This window comes from Vipera berus (assembly GCF_964194415.1).
Source record: "Vipera berus genome assembly, chromosome: 4".
NCBI classification, from domain to species: Eukaryota; Metazoa; Chordata; class Lepidosauria; order Squamata; family Viperidae; genus Vipera; species Vipera berus.
Genome location: NC_138206.1, coordinates 74,878,089 through 74,894,515, shown reverse-complemented (window position 1 = coordinate 74,894,515; position 16,427 = coordinate 74,878,089). Strand labels below are relative to the sequence as shown.

General features: G+C 39.7%; 1 protein-coding gene across 1 annotated transcript in view; it reads right to left on the bottom strand.

Annotated features, from left to right (window-relative positions):
• Window positions 1-2,715: 2,715 nt before the first annotated feature.
• GPR143 (G protein-coupled receptor 143) overlaps window positions 2,716-16,427 on the bottom strand; it is a gene marked incomplete at its 5' end in the record, with an annotated part of 35,214 nt that continues 21,502 nt past the window's right edge. The window contains 2 exons of the mRNA XM_081327461.1: window positions 2,716-3,156; window positions 10,371-10,488. Of these exons, the coding sequence (XP_081183587.1) occupies window positions 2,857-3,156; window positions 10,371-10,488 (418 nt within the window). The 3' untranslated portion in view covers window positions 2,716-2,856. The remainder of the gene's footprint in view (window positions 3,157-10,370; window positions 10,489-16,427) is intronic.

Below are 16,427 nucleotides of genomic sequence, written 5' to 3'. Positions count from 1 at the left end.
AGACAATTCTTTATAAAAAAAATAGTAAGAAATATATATTTATAAATATGTAAGAAATAACAATAAAGGTCAAAAACTAAATTGTTAATTTACAAACTTCCTAAACTATAATTTCCTTTAACTTATTTGTTGAACAAAATCTACGGTTTGGTTTCATGTAGCAGCCCAAAGGAAATTATGGCTGTGATGCATTAATCTTTAGGGCATATGCTAAAGCTAGATATTGGAGATTGCTAATTTGGATACCACTAGTTTTCTTTCATGAATCTGTATAATTTGTACCCTTGCATCTTGCATTAGTGCTTATCTTTTTTACGTATTATTTTTAACAGAAATCATTCCATCCCAATGAGATGGTAATATGTATCTAGAAAGATACAGGAATGATTAACAATACAAAGCAACCTACCCCCACTCCAAAAGTTAACTTTCACAACTGTGTAATTGGTCAGTAGAGAAACAGAATGCAGAACTAAATCTTAACTAGTGTGTGTTTTGGATATACAGTTGCAAGAAAAAGTATGTGAACCCTTTGGGATTACGTGGAGTTTTGCATGAATTGGCCATAAAATGCGCTCTAAACGTCATGTAAGTCACAACAATATAAAAACACAGTCTGCTTAAAATAATACTACACAAACATTAGCTGTTGCCATGTTTTAATTGAACATAAGATGGAAACATTCACAGTGCAGGATGGAAAAAGTATGTGAACCCCTAGCCTAATGACTTCTCCAAGAGCTAATTGGAGCCAGGAGTGAGCCAACCTTGACTCCAACCAGTGTGATGATATTGGATGTGTTGCTGACAGCCGTCCTGCCCTTTAAAAACACACACCTGTTTTGGGTTTACTGGTCTCAAGAAGCACTGTCTGATGTGAACCATGCCTCGCAGAAAAGAGCTCTCAGAAGACCTACGATCAAGAATTGTTGACTTGCATGAAGCTGGAAAGGGTTACAAAAGTATCTCCAAAAGCCTTGATGTTCATGTGTCCACGGTAAGACAGTCTACAAATGGAGAAAGTTTAGCACTGTTGCTACTCTTCCCTAGGCGTGGTCGTCCTGTAAAAATGACTGCAAGAGCACAGCGCATAATGCTTAATGAGGTAAAGAAGAATCCTAGAGTGTCAGCTAAAGACTTACAGAAATCTCTGGCACATGCTAACATTTTTGTTGACACATCTACAATAAGAAAAACATTAAACAAGAATGGAGTACATGGGAGGACACCACGGAGGAAGCCATTGCTGTCCAAAAAAAAATATTGCAGCATGTTTGAAGTTTGCAAAAGAGCACCTGGATGTTCCACAGCACTACTGGCAAAATATACTGTGGACAGATGAAACCAAAATTGAGTTGTTTGGGAAAAACACACAACACTATGTGTGGAGAAAAAAAGGCACAGCACACCAACATCAAAACCTCATCCCCACTGTAAAACATGGCGGAGGGAGCATCATGGTTTGGGGCTGCTTTGCTGCCTCAGGGCCTGGACGGATTGTTGTCATTGATGGGAAAATGAATTCCAGAGTTTATCAGGACATTTTGCAGGAAAAGGTACGACTATCTGTCCGCCAACTGAAGCTCCGCAGAGGATGGGTGATGCAACAGGACAATGACCCAAAGCATACAAGTAATTCAACAAAACAATGGCTTCAACAGAACAGAATACGCCTTCTGGAGTGGCCCAGTCAGAATCCTGACCTCAACCCGATTGAAATGTTGTGGCATGACCTTAAGAGAGCGATTCACACCAGACATCCCAAGAATATTGCTACACTGAAACAGTTTTGTGCAGAGGAGTGGTCCAAAATTACTCCAGATCGTTGTGCAGGTCTGATCTGCAACTACAGGAAACGTTTGGTTGAGGTTATTGCTGCCAAAGGAGGGTCAACCAGTTATTAAGTCCAAAGGTTCACATAATTTTTCCACCCTGCACTGTGAATGTTTCCATCTTATGTTCAATTAAAACATGACAACAGCTAATGTTTGTGTAGTATTATTTTAAGCAGACTGTGTTTTTCTATTGTTGTGACTTACATGACGTTTAGAGCGCATTTTATGGCCAATTCATGCAAAACTCCACGTAATCCCAAAGGGTTCACATACTTTTTCTTGCAACTGTAACTGCTGGCCAGAAGGAGCTACAATAAAGGAATCAACATCATCAGAGGAGTTATGGAAATTCTAGCACAGAAGTGGGGAAGAATGGCTCCTTTATGACCTGGCTGGCTTAGAAGTTCTGGAAGTTGAAATCCACATGTCATAAAAGGGCCATCATTCCCCATCCCTGTTCTAGAGCAATCACATTTCTGCATGTTAAGAAAAGAAAGAGAAGAATAGAGAGAAGCAGCTATGACTAAAATTGTGGGATGATTTCAACTGAGGAAAAGCAAACAAGCAAAAAAGTAGGCAATCATAGGAAGCAATGCTCTGTAAATTACATGCTGGTTACAGTGGCATGTTTAGTTTTAAATTTTAAAATAAATCATTAGAATTATAAGATTTCCTAATATCTTTTATTAAGTAAAATTGTCTTTTGCTGGCAATGCAAGCAGAAGAAGACATAAAAGCAGATTAAAGAATTTACTAGTAGCTTATTCTGACATGCTCAGAATTTATTGGTATATTTGCCTCAACAACTATTTATTATTTGTTTTGTTTTTTTAAATAAATGATTAGAGAGTCCAGTTTAAAAAATGATGTGTCACCTGGTGTAAATATTAAGTGGAACATTTCTTCAAGGTCTGGATCATGTATCCATTCCTCGGCACTGGTCTACTAATTGAATAAACAAGCTAACAGCATTTTAAGCAGATAAAATCTTGTCAATGTATGTGTGAGTGAATCCTGAAGTTTACCAGCCTTGGTAGATAGGAGAATTCTTCATTAATCCCTCATTGGTGCCCAGATTTCCTTCAGACAGTATGCTTAAAGTTTCATCTGTCTGATAGATGGGCTCTGTTGATGTTTTCTTTGAGTCATGGAAATTCACTGAGCTTCCACTTGGCAAAGCATAGCCATTTCCAGCAGCAGTTGAGGTGGAGAGAGAATCCCATGGAATTGGGTTTTTCTGCCACTGCAAGTCCAGATTCCAGCCAGTCCAGCCATAAAAAGCCAACGTGAAAAGAAAGCCTTGCATGGGGTTCAGCACTCCCTAGGAAGGAAAGAACAGAGGAAGTTATTTGAGGGCCAAAATGCAGCTTATTATACTTTCTGGTGAGGACTTAAAGCAGTAAAGTAGCCCTGCTTTCTCTGCTATTATTATCTCCTATTTCAGACTAAAGAATCAGACCTCAAATTACATAGTCATCCTCTATAAAAAAATAGACAACAAAATGCAGGAATAAATATATCTTAAGTAATGCCAGCTTGAATACAATAGAACAGAACAGAACAGAACAGAATAGAAGCTGGAAGGGACCTTGGAGGTCTTTTAGTCCAGCCTCCTGCTCAAGCAGGAGAACCTATATCATCTCAGACAAGTGACTGTCTAGTCTCTCTTAAAAATCTCCAGTGATGGAGCGCCCACGATTTCTGGAGGTGAGCTGTTCCAATGGTTAATTGTCCTCACTGTCAGGAAGTTTCTCCTTAATTCTAGGTTGCTTCTCTCTTTGATCACTTTCCAACTATTGTTTCTTGTCCTGCCCTCTGGTGCTTTGGAGAATAGTTTGACCCCCTCTTCTTTGTGGCAGCCCCTCAAATACTGGAATATTGCTATCATATCACCCCTATTTCTTCTTTTCTTTAGACTAGCCAAAGCCAAGTCCTGCAGCCGTTCTTTATATGTTTTAGTCTCCAGGCCTTTGATCATCTTAGTTGCTCGTCTCTGAATTTTTTCCTAACTTTGATCATCTTTTTTGTGATATGGTGACCAAAATTGGCTGCAGTATTCCAGATGTGGTCTTACTAGGGTTTTATAAAGCGGTACCAATACCTTGTGTGATCTTGATTCTATGCCTCTCTTTATACAACCCAGGATTGTATTGGATTTCTTGGCGGCTGCTGCATGTTACTGGCTCATGGTTAAGTGATCGTCCACTAGGACTCCAAGGTCCCTTTCACAGTTACTGTTTTTAAGCCAGGTCTTGCCCAATCTGTACTTGTACCTTTGATTTTTCCTGCCTAAATGTAAAACTTTGCTTTTCTCCACACTGAAACTCATTTTGTTGGATAGGGCCCATTGTTCAAGTATGTCAAGATCTTTTTGGATCCTGAGATTATCTTCTGGGGTGATGGCTACTCCTGCAAATTTGATGAGTTCCCCTTCAATTCTCTCATCTAAGTCATTGATGAAGATATTGAAGAGTACTGGGCCTAAAATGGAACCTTGTGGTACCCCACTGCTTACTTCTCTCCATGTGGATGTAGTGCCGTTGAGGACTACTCTTTGAGTACAGTTTGCCAGCCAGCTACAGATCCATCTGGTGGTGATGTTGTCTGTTCCAGCTTTTTCTATCTTACCAAGGAGTACATTGTGGCCTACTTTATCAAATGCCTTATTGAAGTCTAAGTATACTACGTCCACAGTATTTCACTGGTCTATTAGTTTAGTCACTTTGTCAAAGAATGAAATAAGATTGGTTTGGCATGATCTGTTTTTAACAAACACGTGCTGGCTACTAGTTATAACTTTGTTTGCTTCTAGTTGTTCACAGATCTGTTTTTTGATTATCTTTTCTAGGATCTTCCCAGGTGTTAAACTGATTGGTGTGTAGTTTCCTGGGTATGTTTTTTTTCCTTTCTTGAAGATGGGAACCACATCAGCCCTTTTCCAATCTTCAGATACTTCCCCGGTGCTCCAGGATTTTTGAAAGATGTGGTGCAATGGTTCTGAAATAACATCTGCCAGCTCCTTCAGAACTCTGGGATGTAATCTGTCAGGCCCCGGTGATTTATATTCATCAAGGTCGAATAGATGTTCTTTTACCATTTTCTTGCTTCTTTTAATTTTTGTTTCTAATTTGTCATTTGCAGTAGTTTTTTTTGGTATGTTGGGCTATAGTTTCTTTTTGTGTGAAGACTGTTGCAAAGTATGAGTTAAGGAGCTCTGCTTTCTCCCTGTTGCCTGTTATTTTCTTGCCGTTTTCTTTCTTTAGTGGACCTACAGTTTCCTTAACTTTTTTCTTGTTATTAATATGTTGGAAGAAACTTTTTTTTATTATCCATGATTTCTGTTGCAAGTCTTTGTTCGTTCCGAGCCTTTGCTTACCTGACTTCATCTTTGCATGTTCTGGCGGTCTGCTGATAATTGGCCTTAATTATGTGCCCCTCTTTCCATTTTTTGTATTTGTCCTCTTTGTCTTTTAAGTTTGTCAGAGAGATCTTTGTGCAGCCATGCTGGATTCTTCTTGAATTTCTTTTCTTTTTCAGTGGTATTGTGGTGGTCTGGGCTTTTATGAATGCATTTTTCAGAGTTTCCCATGCTTCTTGGGTTGCTTTCCCCTTTAAGATTTTCATTCATGGGATTTTTTCTAGGTTCTGAGTTTGTTAAAGTCAGCTCTTTTGAAGTTTAAGAACCTGGTTGGATTGTTTTCTGTTGATAGTGTTTGTGTTATATTAAATTCCACTTTTGCCCAAGGTTCTGGCAACTTCAACTCCCTCTATCACTTCTTCTCTATTAGTTAGAATTAAGTCCAGTATGGCTTTATGTGTAGTTTCCTCCTCCTATAATGCCAGCTATGTCATACCCTCCCTCGTGTACTATTGCTTCTAGTTCGCCCTGTTTGTTCCCCAAACTTTGAGCATTTGTATATAAGCATTTAAGACTTTTATGCCTGTTCATGGGTATGTTTCCTTTATCTCCTGATTGTTGTTTAGGTTTTTCTTTTTTCTCATCTCTGCCTACCTCATTGTTTGTTTGTTTTTAATCCCATTTATATCCCACCCTTCTCTGAAGACTCAGGGCGGCTTACAATCTAAGCACAAATCAATTGTTTGATTTGTTTTCTTGGGATTTATGATTGGTTTTGGATGGTTTTGGTCACCCTCCCCCCTCAATTTTAGTTTAAAGCCATCCTGATGAGTTGGGCCAGTCTTTTTCCAAGTACATTTTTCCCTGTTTTCGTGAGGTGTAGCCCATCCCTTGCCAAGAATCCTTTGCGTAGGAAATGCAGTCCACATTCCAGGAGTTGGCAACACCAACTCTTTAGCAAATGGTTTATTTCTAGAATTCTTTTTCCCCTCAATGGGTGTTGGCCTTTTATTGCCTAGTTGTTTGTAATCTCTCACTATTGTACTCAGATTCTTTGTTGTGTCATTCATTCCAATGTGAAGGAGTAGGAGAGGGTAGTAATCAGTAGGCCTAATTATTTTGGTTAGGTTCTCAGCCACATCTTTGCTGTGCAGGGCCACCCAAGACGGACAGGTCATGGCAGAGAGTTCTGACAAAATGTGAACCACTGGAAAAGGAAATGGCAACCCGCTCCAGTATCTTTGCCATGAAAACCCCATGGACAGTACCAAAAGGAAAAAAGATATGATGCTGGAAGATGAGCCCCTCAGATTGGAAAGCATCCAAGGGAGGACTAGAGATCTCTTCAAGAAAATTAGAAAGCATCCAAGGGAGGACTAGAGATCTCTTCAAGAAAATTAGAGAGATGAAGGGAAGGTTTCATGCAAAAAATGGGCATGATAAAGGCAGGGACCTAACAGAGGCAGAAGAGATTAAGAAGAGGTGGAAAAATTACACAGAAGAACTATACAAGAACGAGCTTAATGCCCCAGATAACCATGATGAGGTGGTCACTGAACTTGAGCCAGACATCCTAGAATGTGAAGTGAAATGGGCCTTAGGAAAGCTGAGCAACAACAAAGCTAGTGGAGGTAACAGTATTCCAGCTGAGCTATTCAAAATCTTAAAAAGACGATGCAGTAAAAGTGTTACACTCAATTTGCCAGCAAATTTGGAAAACTCAACAGTGGCCACAGGATTGGAAAAGATCAGTTTACATTCCAATTCCAAAGAAAGGCAATGCCAAAGAATGATCAAACTATCGCACCATTGCACTCATTTCACATGCTAGTAAAGTTATGCTTAAAATCCTACAAGCTAGACTCCAGCAGTATGTGGATCAAGAACTACCAGAAGTACAGGCAGGATTTTGAAGAGGCAGAGGAACTAGAGATCAAATTGCCAACATAAGCTGGATCATGGAGAAACTTATATGCAGAGCACATCATGAGAAAGTCAGGGCTAGATGAATCAAAAGTTGGAATTAAGATTGTCAGGAGAAATATCAATAACCTAAGATATGCAGATGATACCACTCTAATAAGAAAGTGAAGAGGAACTAAAGAGCCTCTTGTTGTGAGTAAAGAAGGAGAGTGCAAAAGTTGGGTTGAAACTAAACATTAAGAAAACCAAGATCATGGCATCCGGCCCTCTCAATTCCTGGCAAATAGATGGGGAAGAAATGGAGGTAGTGACAGATTTTATTTTCCTGGGCTCCAAGATCACTGCAGACAGGGAGTGCAGCCAAGATATTAAAAGACACTTGCTCCTGGGGCGGAAAGCCATGGCAAATCTAGACAGCACAGTAAAAAGCAGAGACATCAGCCTGTCAACAAAAGTGCATGTATGTAGTCAAGGCTATGATCTTCCCAAGTTGCAAGGTATGGCTGTGAAAGTTGGACCATAAGAAAGGCTGAGCGCCAAAGAATTGAAGCCTTTGAACTATGGTCCTGGAGAAGACTCCTGCGAGTCCCTTGGACTGCAAGGCGATCAAACCGGTCAGTCCTAGAGGAGATCCACCCTGACTGCTCTTTAGAAGGCCAGATCCTGAAGTTGAAACTCAAATACTTTGGCCACCTTATGAGAAGGAAGGACTCACTGGAGAAGAGCCTAATGCTGGGAAAGGTTGAGTGCAAGAGAAGAAGGGGATGACAGAGAATGAGGTGGTTGGATGGAGTCACTGAAGCAGTAGGCATGAGCTTAAATGGACTCCAGAAGATGGTAGAGGTCAGAAAGGCCTGGAGGAACGTGGTCCATGGGGTTGCAATGGGTCGGACACGACTTTGCAACTAACAACAACAACCTGTCCTCAGCCGGTCTTTCTAATTGCCCCCAGTTGCCTCCAGCTGTTGCCCCTTTGAGGTCTCTTCTATGTTCAGCTAGTTTTTCCTGTGGTAAGCTGGTCTAATAGCCAGTCTTTTTGAGCTGGGCAGGTTTGCTAGTTGGTTTTTCTCTGCTGAGCAGGTTTAATAGCCAGGTTTTCTCTACTGGGCCTTCTTACCAACTGCCTCCATCTGCCACTCCACCACTCCATCTCCGGCCATTGCTGTCTCCAACTTTCAGCCAGGTTCTCTCGAGCTGCCAGTTGAGTCCTCTGCTGTTCTGCTGCTTCTGTTGTGCTGCCTCATTGCCACCTGCAGGCCTCCCAGTCAAGTCCCAGTAAAACCTGGTCTGCCAGTGTCCATAGAACCTGGTCTGCTGCCGGCTGTAGGCCCTGGTCTACTGTACTGCAATTATTGTGTAGTGGGTCCGACGCAAGAGAGACGCCAGCCGGTGTGTGAGTTCAGCTCTTTATTGGAAGGGGAAGTGAACTGGGGAATGAGGGCTACCTGGCCTCCTTATATACCTGGCCAGGTAAGCTAACAGCCAATGGGGTTGGCCCTAGGTTTCCCGCCGAAACTGTCCAGGCCAACGCCCCCTGATGGCTGTTGCTATGCAGATGCCTGCATACATAACAGCAATGTTTCACCACCCCTACCAACAGCTTTGCAGCCACATGGGTCCCATTTGCTGGTCCATGATGCCAGTGTTCTGCTTCCTTCAGCAAACAGCGCTGCCTGGATAGTTCACAGTAAACTCTCCTCTTCTCTTCCTGGCTGGCTCTCCTCCCTTCTCCACAATCTCACCGGCTCTCCTGTTTCTCCTCTCTGCTGGTCATTGCACTGCTCTCAGTTGGCTTTCTTCTATGCCCCACAGCTGATTCTCCTCTCTGCTATGCAGATCTTTCTTCTCCTTTTCTCTTCTCTAGTCTTTTTTATTTTTCTGACTTATCTTTCCTCTTCTCCTATTGTTTTGTCTTAGTTTAAGATAACTTAGTTTAATAGCAACTTCTCTTCCCACGATGTAACCATGCTTCCTCTGTGGCCGCCATCTTGGAATGGAATTTTGAGGTGCCAATCCATTTGCCAGCTCCTTATTCCACCATTGGCTCTGCTGAAAGCAGAATCATCTTCAGTCCACCATTGGTTCCCCAGAAGTCCCAAGGCTTTTTGGTCATGCCCAAGAAGACCATTTTTATAGAGTTGCTGGCTAATATGAAGTCAGAATGAGTAAAACAACATTGGGGTAGGAATAAGATTTCTAGCAAAGTCAAATCCCTGCTAAGAATAGAGAAAAATAGCTATGAATGACACAAGAAAATTCCAGCTAAAAAAACAGACAAAAACGGGGAGAGAGTGCCAAGCAATGTGAAAGATAGTTCACAGGAAATGAATGGCATCAAAAGCACATAGGAGAGGCAAGATAATGATAGCAGGAGGCAGAGGACAAGAAGAAAAAATGTTTGGTGTATAGTCGCTACAATATAAAATTAAAAAAGGAAAAACTGGCAAAGACGTTCTTAGGAACCAAGTTTGATATGACTCAACTTATATAAATACTTCAATACAACTACAGTGATGCTTAAAAGTCTGTGAACCCTTTTGAAAATGACTTGAAACATGATCTCTTCCCCACACAAGTCCTAAGACTAGATAAAAGACATACTTTTGCCACATACACAGTGGTGGGATTCAGCCGGTTTGCACCACTTCGGCAGAACTGGTAGATAATTTTTTTGTTGCCCAGGCCCAGAATGGACTTCCAGAAGCGGCATCCACACAGAGAACTGGTTGTTCACATACTTGAATCTCACCACAGCACACACAGAAATGTGGCTTTGGATCATTTTACTCAATAGATGAACAAGTATAATGTTTTTGACTCATTTGTTTAACTGAGTTCTCTTTATCTAGTTGTGTGGAGAACAGGTCATGGTTTAGGTCATATTTATGCAGAAATACTGAAAATTCAAAAGGGTTCACAAGTTTCTAGGCACCACTGGATACATATATTTTTATATACAAGTTGTATATACAAACTATTTTAAAATATCTTAGAATGTGTTTTCCCCTTACTCACCTCAACAAACTTTTCATACATATATGCATGGCTGGACTCATGACATCCAAAGCCACAGATTGGCTTAACACCATTATATAAACTCAACAATCACAGATTATTAAATAAGTTACTGTTAATCAAACCACAGTTGTATATAAACTGTGAACCCAGTAAATTTGCTTAAAATTTCCATATGTACAGGAGGAGGCCTTAAATATCCTGGCAGTTTCCCTGTAACCAACTAGAAAAGCTCATACCATTATAATCCATGTGATCAGTGCAGCAGTTCTGATATTTTTCAAGGAGCTTCCACTGATATCTGGCTGCATTTCCAGGTAGAACAGAAGACACTCATTTATGATATTTGATGACCAGCTTTTATGAATGTAAAAGTTATGGATAAAAACAAGACAGAAAGCTTTATAATTATTTGTTATTTTCAAAGCAAAATTAAAACAACTTTCTATCAACATTACTTGTTTTCCTTTCAGGGATAATAAATATTAGTATGAGTACACATAATTATTTTGTTAGAATTCCTTCAAAGAGACAGAAGCACATAAAAATTATTAAATAATGTGTTTTTTATTAGAGCACTATTATAACTACAGTTATAAAATGGATTTTTTATTTTTATTTTTTAAATTTTTTAAAATTAATTTTCTAATATTGCATTAACATATTTGAAAAGCAATGTGGCAGCTGAGTACAATAATTCCATTACATTTAAGTATCATCAATACAGATCTCAGTGTTACAACAACTAATTCCTTCTCTTTCCCGCTTTATTTATACTCTCATATTCAAGCCAACCCCCTTCATGGATTACTGCCTTGTCGTGGTGAAGGAGCTTGCGTAATTCAATGAAGCTATGAGCTATGCCGTGCAGGGCCACCCAAGACGGACAGGTCATAGCAGAGAGTTCTGACAAAACGTGATCCACTGGAGAAGGAAATGGCAACCCACTCCAGTATCTTTGCCATGAAAACCCTATGGACAGTACCAAAAGGCAAAACGATATGACGCTGGAAGATGAGCCCCTCAGGTTGGAAGGCGTCCAATATGCTACTGGGGAAGAGCAGAGGGCTAGTACTAGTAGCGCCAGAAAGAATGAAGCGACTGGGCCAAAGCCGAAAGAACGCTCAGCTGTGGATGTATCTGGTGGTGAAAGGAAAGTCCAATGCTGTAAAGACTTTTTCTCCATAGGAACCTAGAATGTAAGATCCATGAATCAAGGCAAGCTGGACGTGGTCAAACAAGAGATGACAAGACTGAACATTGACATCTTAGGAATCAGCAAACTAAAATGGACAGGAATGGGTGAATTTAATTCAGATGACCATCAGGTATACTATTGCGGGCAAAAATCCCTCAGAAGAAATGGAGTAGCCTTCATAGTCAATAAAAGAGTAGGAAAAGCAATACTGGGATACAATCCCCAAAATGACAGAATGATCTCAGTTTGAATCCAAGGCAAACCATTCAATATCACAGTAGTCTAGGTCTATGCCCCAACCACTGGTGCTGAAGAGGATGAAATTGACCGGTTCTATGAAGCCCTACAGCACCTTATAGAACTAACACCAAAAAATGATGTCCTTATCATCATGGGGGATTGGAATGCTAAAGTAGGAAGCCAAAAGATAACTGGAATAACAGGCAAGTTTGGCCTTGGAGTACAAAATGAAGCAGGGCACAGGGTGATAGAATTTTGTCAAGAGAATACGATGGTCATAGCAAACACTCTTTTCCAACAACCCAAGAGATGACTCTACACATGGACATCACCAGACGGTCAACACAGAACTCAGATTGACTATATGCTCTGCAGCCAAAGATAGAGAAGCTCTATACAGTCAGTAAAAACAAGACCAGGAGCTGACTGTGGCTCAGACCATGAGCTTCTTATTGCAAAATTTAGGCTTAAACTGAAGAAAGTAGGGAAAAGCACTAGGCCACTCAGGTATGAACTAAATCATATCCCTGACGAATATACAGTAGAGGTGACAAATAGATTTAAGGAATTAGATCTGATAGACAGAGTGCCTGAAGAACTATGGACGGAGGTTCACAACATTGTACAAGAAGTAGCAACTAAAACCATCCCAAAGAAAAAGAAATGCAAGAAAGCAAAATGGCTGTCTGAGGAAGCTTTGCAAATAGCTGAGGAAAGGAGGGAAGCGAAAGGCAAGGGAGAAAAAGAAAGATATGCCCAATTGAATGCAGAATTCCAGAGAATAGCTAGAAGAGATAAGAATGCCTTCTTAAATGAACAGTGCAAAGAAATAGAAGAAAACAATAGAATAGGGAGGACCAGAGATCTTTTCAAGAAAATTGGAGAAATGAAGGGAACGTTTAATGCAAAAATGGGCATGATAAAGGACCAAAATGGCAGGGACCTAACAGAAGCAGAAGAGATTAAGAAGAGGTGGCAAAATTACACAGAAGAACTATACAAGAATGAGCTTAACATCCCTGATAATCACAATGAGGTGGTCACTGACCTCGAGCCAGACATCCTAGAATGTGAAGTGAAGTGGGCCTTAGAAAAGCTGAGCAACAACAAAGCTAGTGGAGGTGACAGTATTCCAGCTGAGCTATTCAAAATCTTAAAAGACAATGCAGTAAAAGTGCTACACTCAATTTGCCAGCAAATTTGGAAAACTCAACAGTGGCCACAGGATTGGAAAAGATCAGTTTACATTCCAATTCCAAAGAAAGGCAGTGCCAAAGAATGTTCAAACTATCGCACCATTGCACTCATTTCTCATGCTAGTAAAGTCATGCTTAAAATCCTACAAGCTAGACTTCAGCAGTATGTGGATCGAGAACTACCAGAAGTACAGGCAGGATTTCGAAGAGGCAGAGGAACTAGAGATCAAATTGCCAACATACGCTGGATCATGGAGAAAGCTAGGGAGTTCCAGAAAAACATCTACTTCTGCTTCATTGACTATGCTAAAGCCTTTGATTGTGTGGATCATAACAAACTGTGGCAAGTTCTTAAAGAGATGGGAGTACCAGACCATCTTATTTGTCTCTTGAGAAACCTATATGCGGGTCAAGAAGCAACAGTGAGAACTGGACACGGAACCACTGATTGGTTCAAAATTGGGAAAGGAGTCCGGCAAGGCTGTATACTGTCACCCTGCCTATTTAACTTATATGCAGAGCACATCATGAGAAAGGCAGGGCTAGATGAATCAAAAGTTGGAATTAAGATTGCCGGAAGAAATATCAACAACCTAAGATATGCAGATGATACCACTCTAATGGCAGAAAGTGAAGAAGAACTAAAGAGCCTCTTGTTGCAGGTGAAGAAGGAGAGTGCAAAACTTGGGTTGAAACTTAACATTAAGAAAACCAAGATCATGGCATCTGGCCCTCTCAATTCCTGGCAAATAGATGGGGAAGAAATGGAGGTAGTGACAGATTTTATTTTCCTGGGCTCCAAGATCACTGCAGATGGGGACTGTAGCCAAGAAATTAAAAGACGCTTGCTCCTGGGGAGGAAAGCCATGGCAAATCTAGACAGCACACTAAAAAGCAGAGACATCACCCTGTCAACAAAAGTGCGTATAGTCAAGGCTATGGTCTTCCCAGTTGCAATGTATGGCAGTGAAAGTTGGACCATAAGAAAGGCTGAGCGCCAAAGAATTGAGGCCTTTGAACTGTGGTGCTGGAGCAGACTCCTGCGAGTCCCTTGGACTGCAAGGCGATCAAACTGGTCAGTCCTAGAAGAGATCAATCCTGACTGCTCTTTAGAAGGCCAGATCCTGAAGCTAAAACTCAAATACTTTGGCCACCTAATGAGAAGGAAGGACTCACTGGAGAAGAGCCTAATGCTGGGAAAGATCGAGGGCAATAGAAGAAGGGGACGACAGAGAATGAGGTGGCTGGATGGAGTCACTGAAGCAGTAGGCATGAACTTAAATGGACTCCAGAAGATGGTAGAGGACAGGAAGGCCTGGAGGAATGTTGTCCATAGGGTTGCGATGGGTTGGACACGACTTCGCAGCTAACAACAACAACAACATTCAAGCCAACACAGTTCTTATTCTATCAAACAACAAATAACTTTCTAATATTCATCAAAATCTTCAATTTATATGTATCTTAATTAATTTAACATTCCATCTTTTAGACAGTCAATGACCTAATTTTTTTTAATTTTAATTTTCCATATTTTAAAATTAACATTTATTCTTTATCATTTCCAAATTTTAAATGACCCCAATTTTTATCACGATTCCCCCGCAGTCTAAAGTTCTGAATACACTTCTTATCTATATAGGCTTCTCGCCATCTACATCAACCAATTAACAGTACAAGGTAGTATTCTTATTTTCTAGTAATTCTCAAGTATCTTAAAATCTCCAATTTAATAGCCAAGATTACTTTTATTTCCACACTTATTTCCTCTTTTTTCTTCTTTTAGTTTACTATCTCATATTTGATTGGAATCATTTTTTTTACTGTTAACATTTATACCACAAACCAGTATTCAAATTTAATTCTTAGTTTTTATACTTCTAGGTTTAATTTATCCAAAATTTTTCTTTGTCTCAGCTCATCACAATATCTTATATTCAAATCTTAATTCTTTTTAACATTCAATCTTTTAACCCATCAGTGATCTAATAAGCTTTTCTCAGTTTTAATTTTCCCCTAATATTTAAATTTAACATTTAATATTTATTTTTTCCAGATTTTTAATTGTCCACAATTCCTTTATCACCATTCCTCACAAAATCTAGTATTTATCTATCATTTATCTTAACAAATTAATAAAACAATATAAAAATTCTTATTTTAATATTTGTACTTCTAAATTTTGCATGACCAAAATTTTCTTTATCTCATACAATTATAATGTCTTATATTCAGAATAAATGTTTTATCTATTTGTGTATATTCTACTTTAGATCTCATGTGTAAATCAAAAACCTATTTCTTTTCAGTCTTATTCTAGCTTTCTTTCTTTGCCAGATCATCTTCTGTGTCTTTGCTTTTAAATCATCAAGCAGATCTCCTTGTGTTGTTGTAGCTCATTTGGTGTTGAAAAGACCATCCACTTGCCTTTTTTTAAGAGGACTAGCTGATCTAGCAGGTTGTCTCCTTGTTTTTCCAGCTGGACATGGCTGTCCCAAAATATTTATCTTTCATCTATTTTTCTTTTGAATCTTCAGATTCCTTTTGATTTATAAGAAAAGTACTTTCCTTTTTCTGTTATCAATTTCTTTTCTGTATCTTCCATTATCTGTATTTGTTGAAAAGTTGAATCTTTTATTGTAGCATTTAGTTGTTCCACTTTTTCTGTAGACTTCTGTATAGATGATTCTTTAGTTGAAATCATAGTTTGAGTTTGAATGTCCAGGATGCTTTCTTGTTTTTTCGTGCCGTTTCTTATTTCATCTCAAGCTGTAAGGAGAGTTTGGACAATCGCTTTTAAGATACAAAGAGTTTGTTGCTGTTCTTCCTCTGTAGGAAAAGTCCATTCCTGTTTTTCTTCCATTGTAGTATATTAAAACTGAAATCTTACAATTAGAAAATCCACTAAGTGAAAAACAGAGCTGAATTTCTTACAGCTGGTATTTCAAGGTTGGATATATCTTATCTCTTTTCTAACCTGTCAACAAGTCTCTCTTAAACATATAATCTCAAATTCAGCCAGCAGATGTCACCCCAGAGTTATTTTGATCTTTTCAGTTTTTTTCTTCCATTTTAAAGAAAAAAAACCCAGATCTTCAGTAAAAATAGGAATAAAAATCAGAGAAAAATAAAGAATAGACAATTAAAAATCTTATAATCCACCAATTTTAGAAAATAGAGTTCCAATTAGGATCCTAGTATTTTTTTCAATGTTTTAAACTCCCTTGGGTAGTTGATCGCTGCTATTTCTGGAGGGAGGGCTAAAATCTCCCTTCCGTCACCACAGGGCGAAAATACTTTAGCAGCTTATGCAGGTAAATAAGTAATTAGGATACAAGAGGGGTAGATCTCACCCAGTCTCTTCCATGCTGCTTTAAAGATGTCAGGTGGTAGATGCGACTTCGGCTGTCTGCAGCCTTGTGTCGGACCATATCTCTATGGACAGCCTTTCGTCCACCGGTTTGGAGATTCTCTGGCTCTAATGGGAGAGTTGCTCTCCTGCGATGGCCCTTGCTTGCTGGTCGCCTCTACTGGGAGACTTTCAACCCTCTTCAGCGTCCCCCAGTGATACGAAACTGGACGAGGGAGACAAGAGTTGTCTTCCACACGTCCATGGTGGCCGTGCAGCATACTGGAAATCTTCAAAATGGATTTTTTATTTA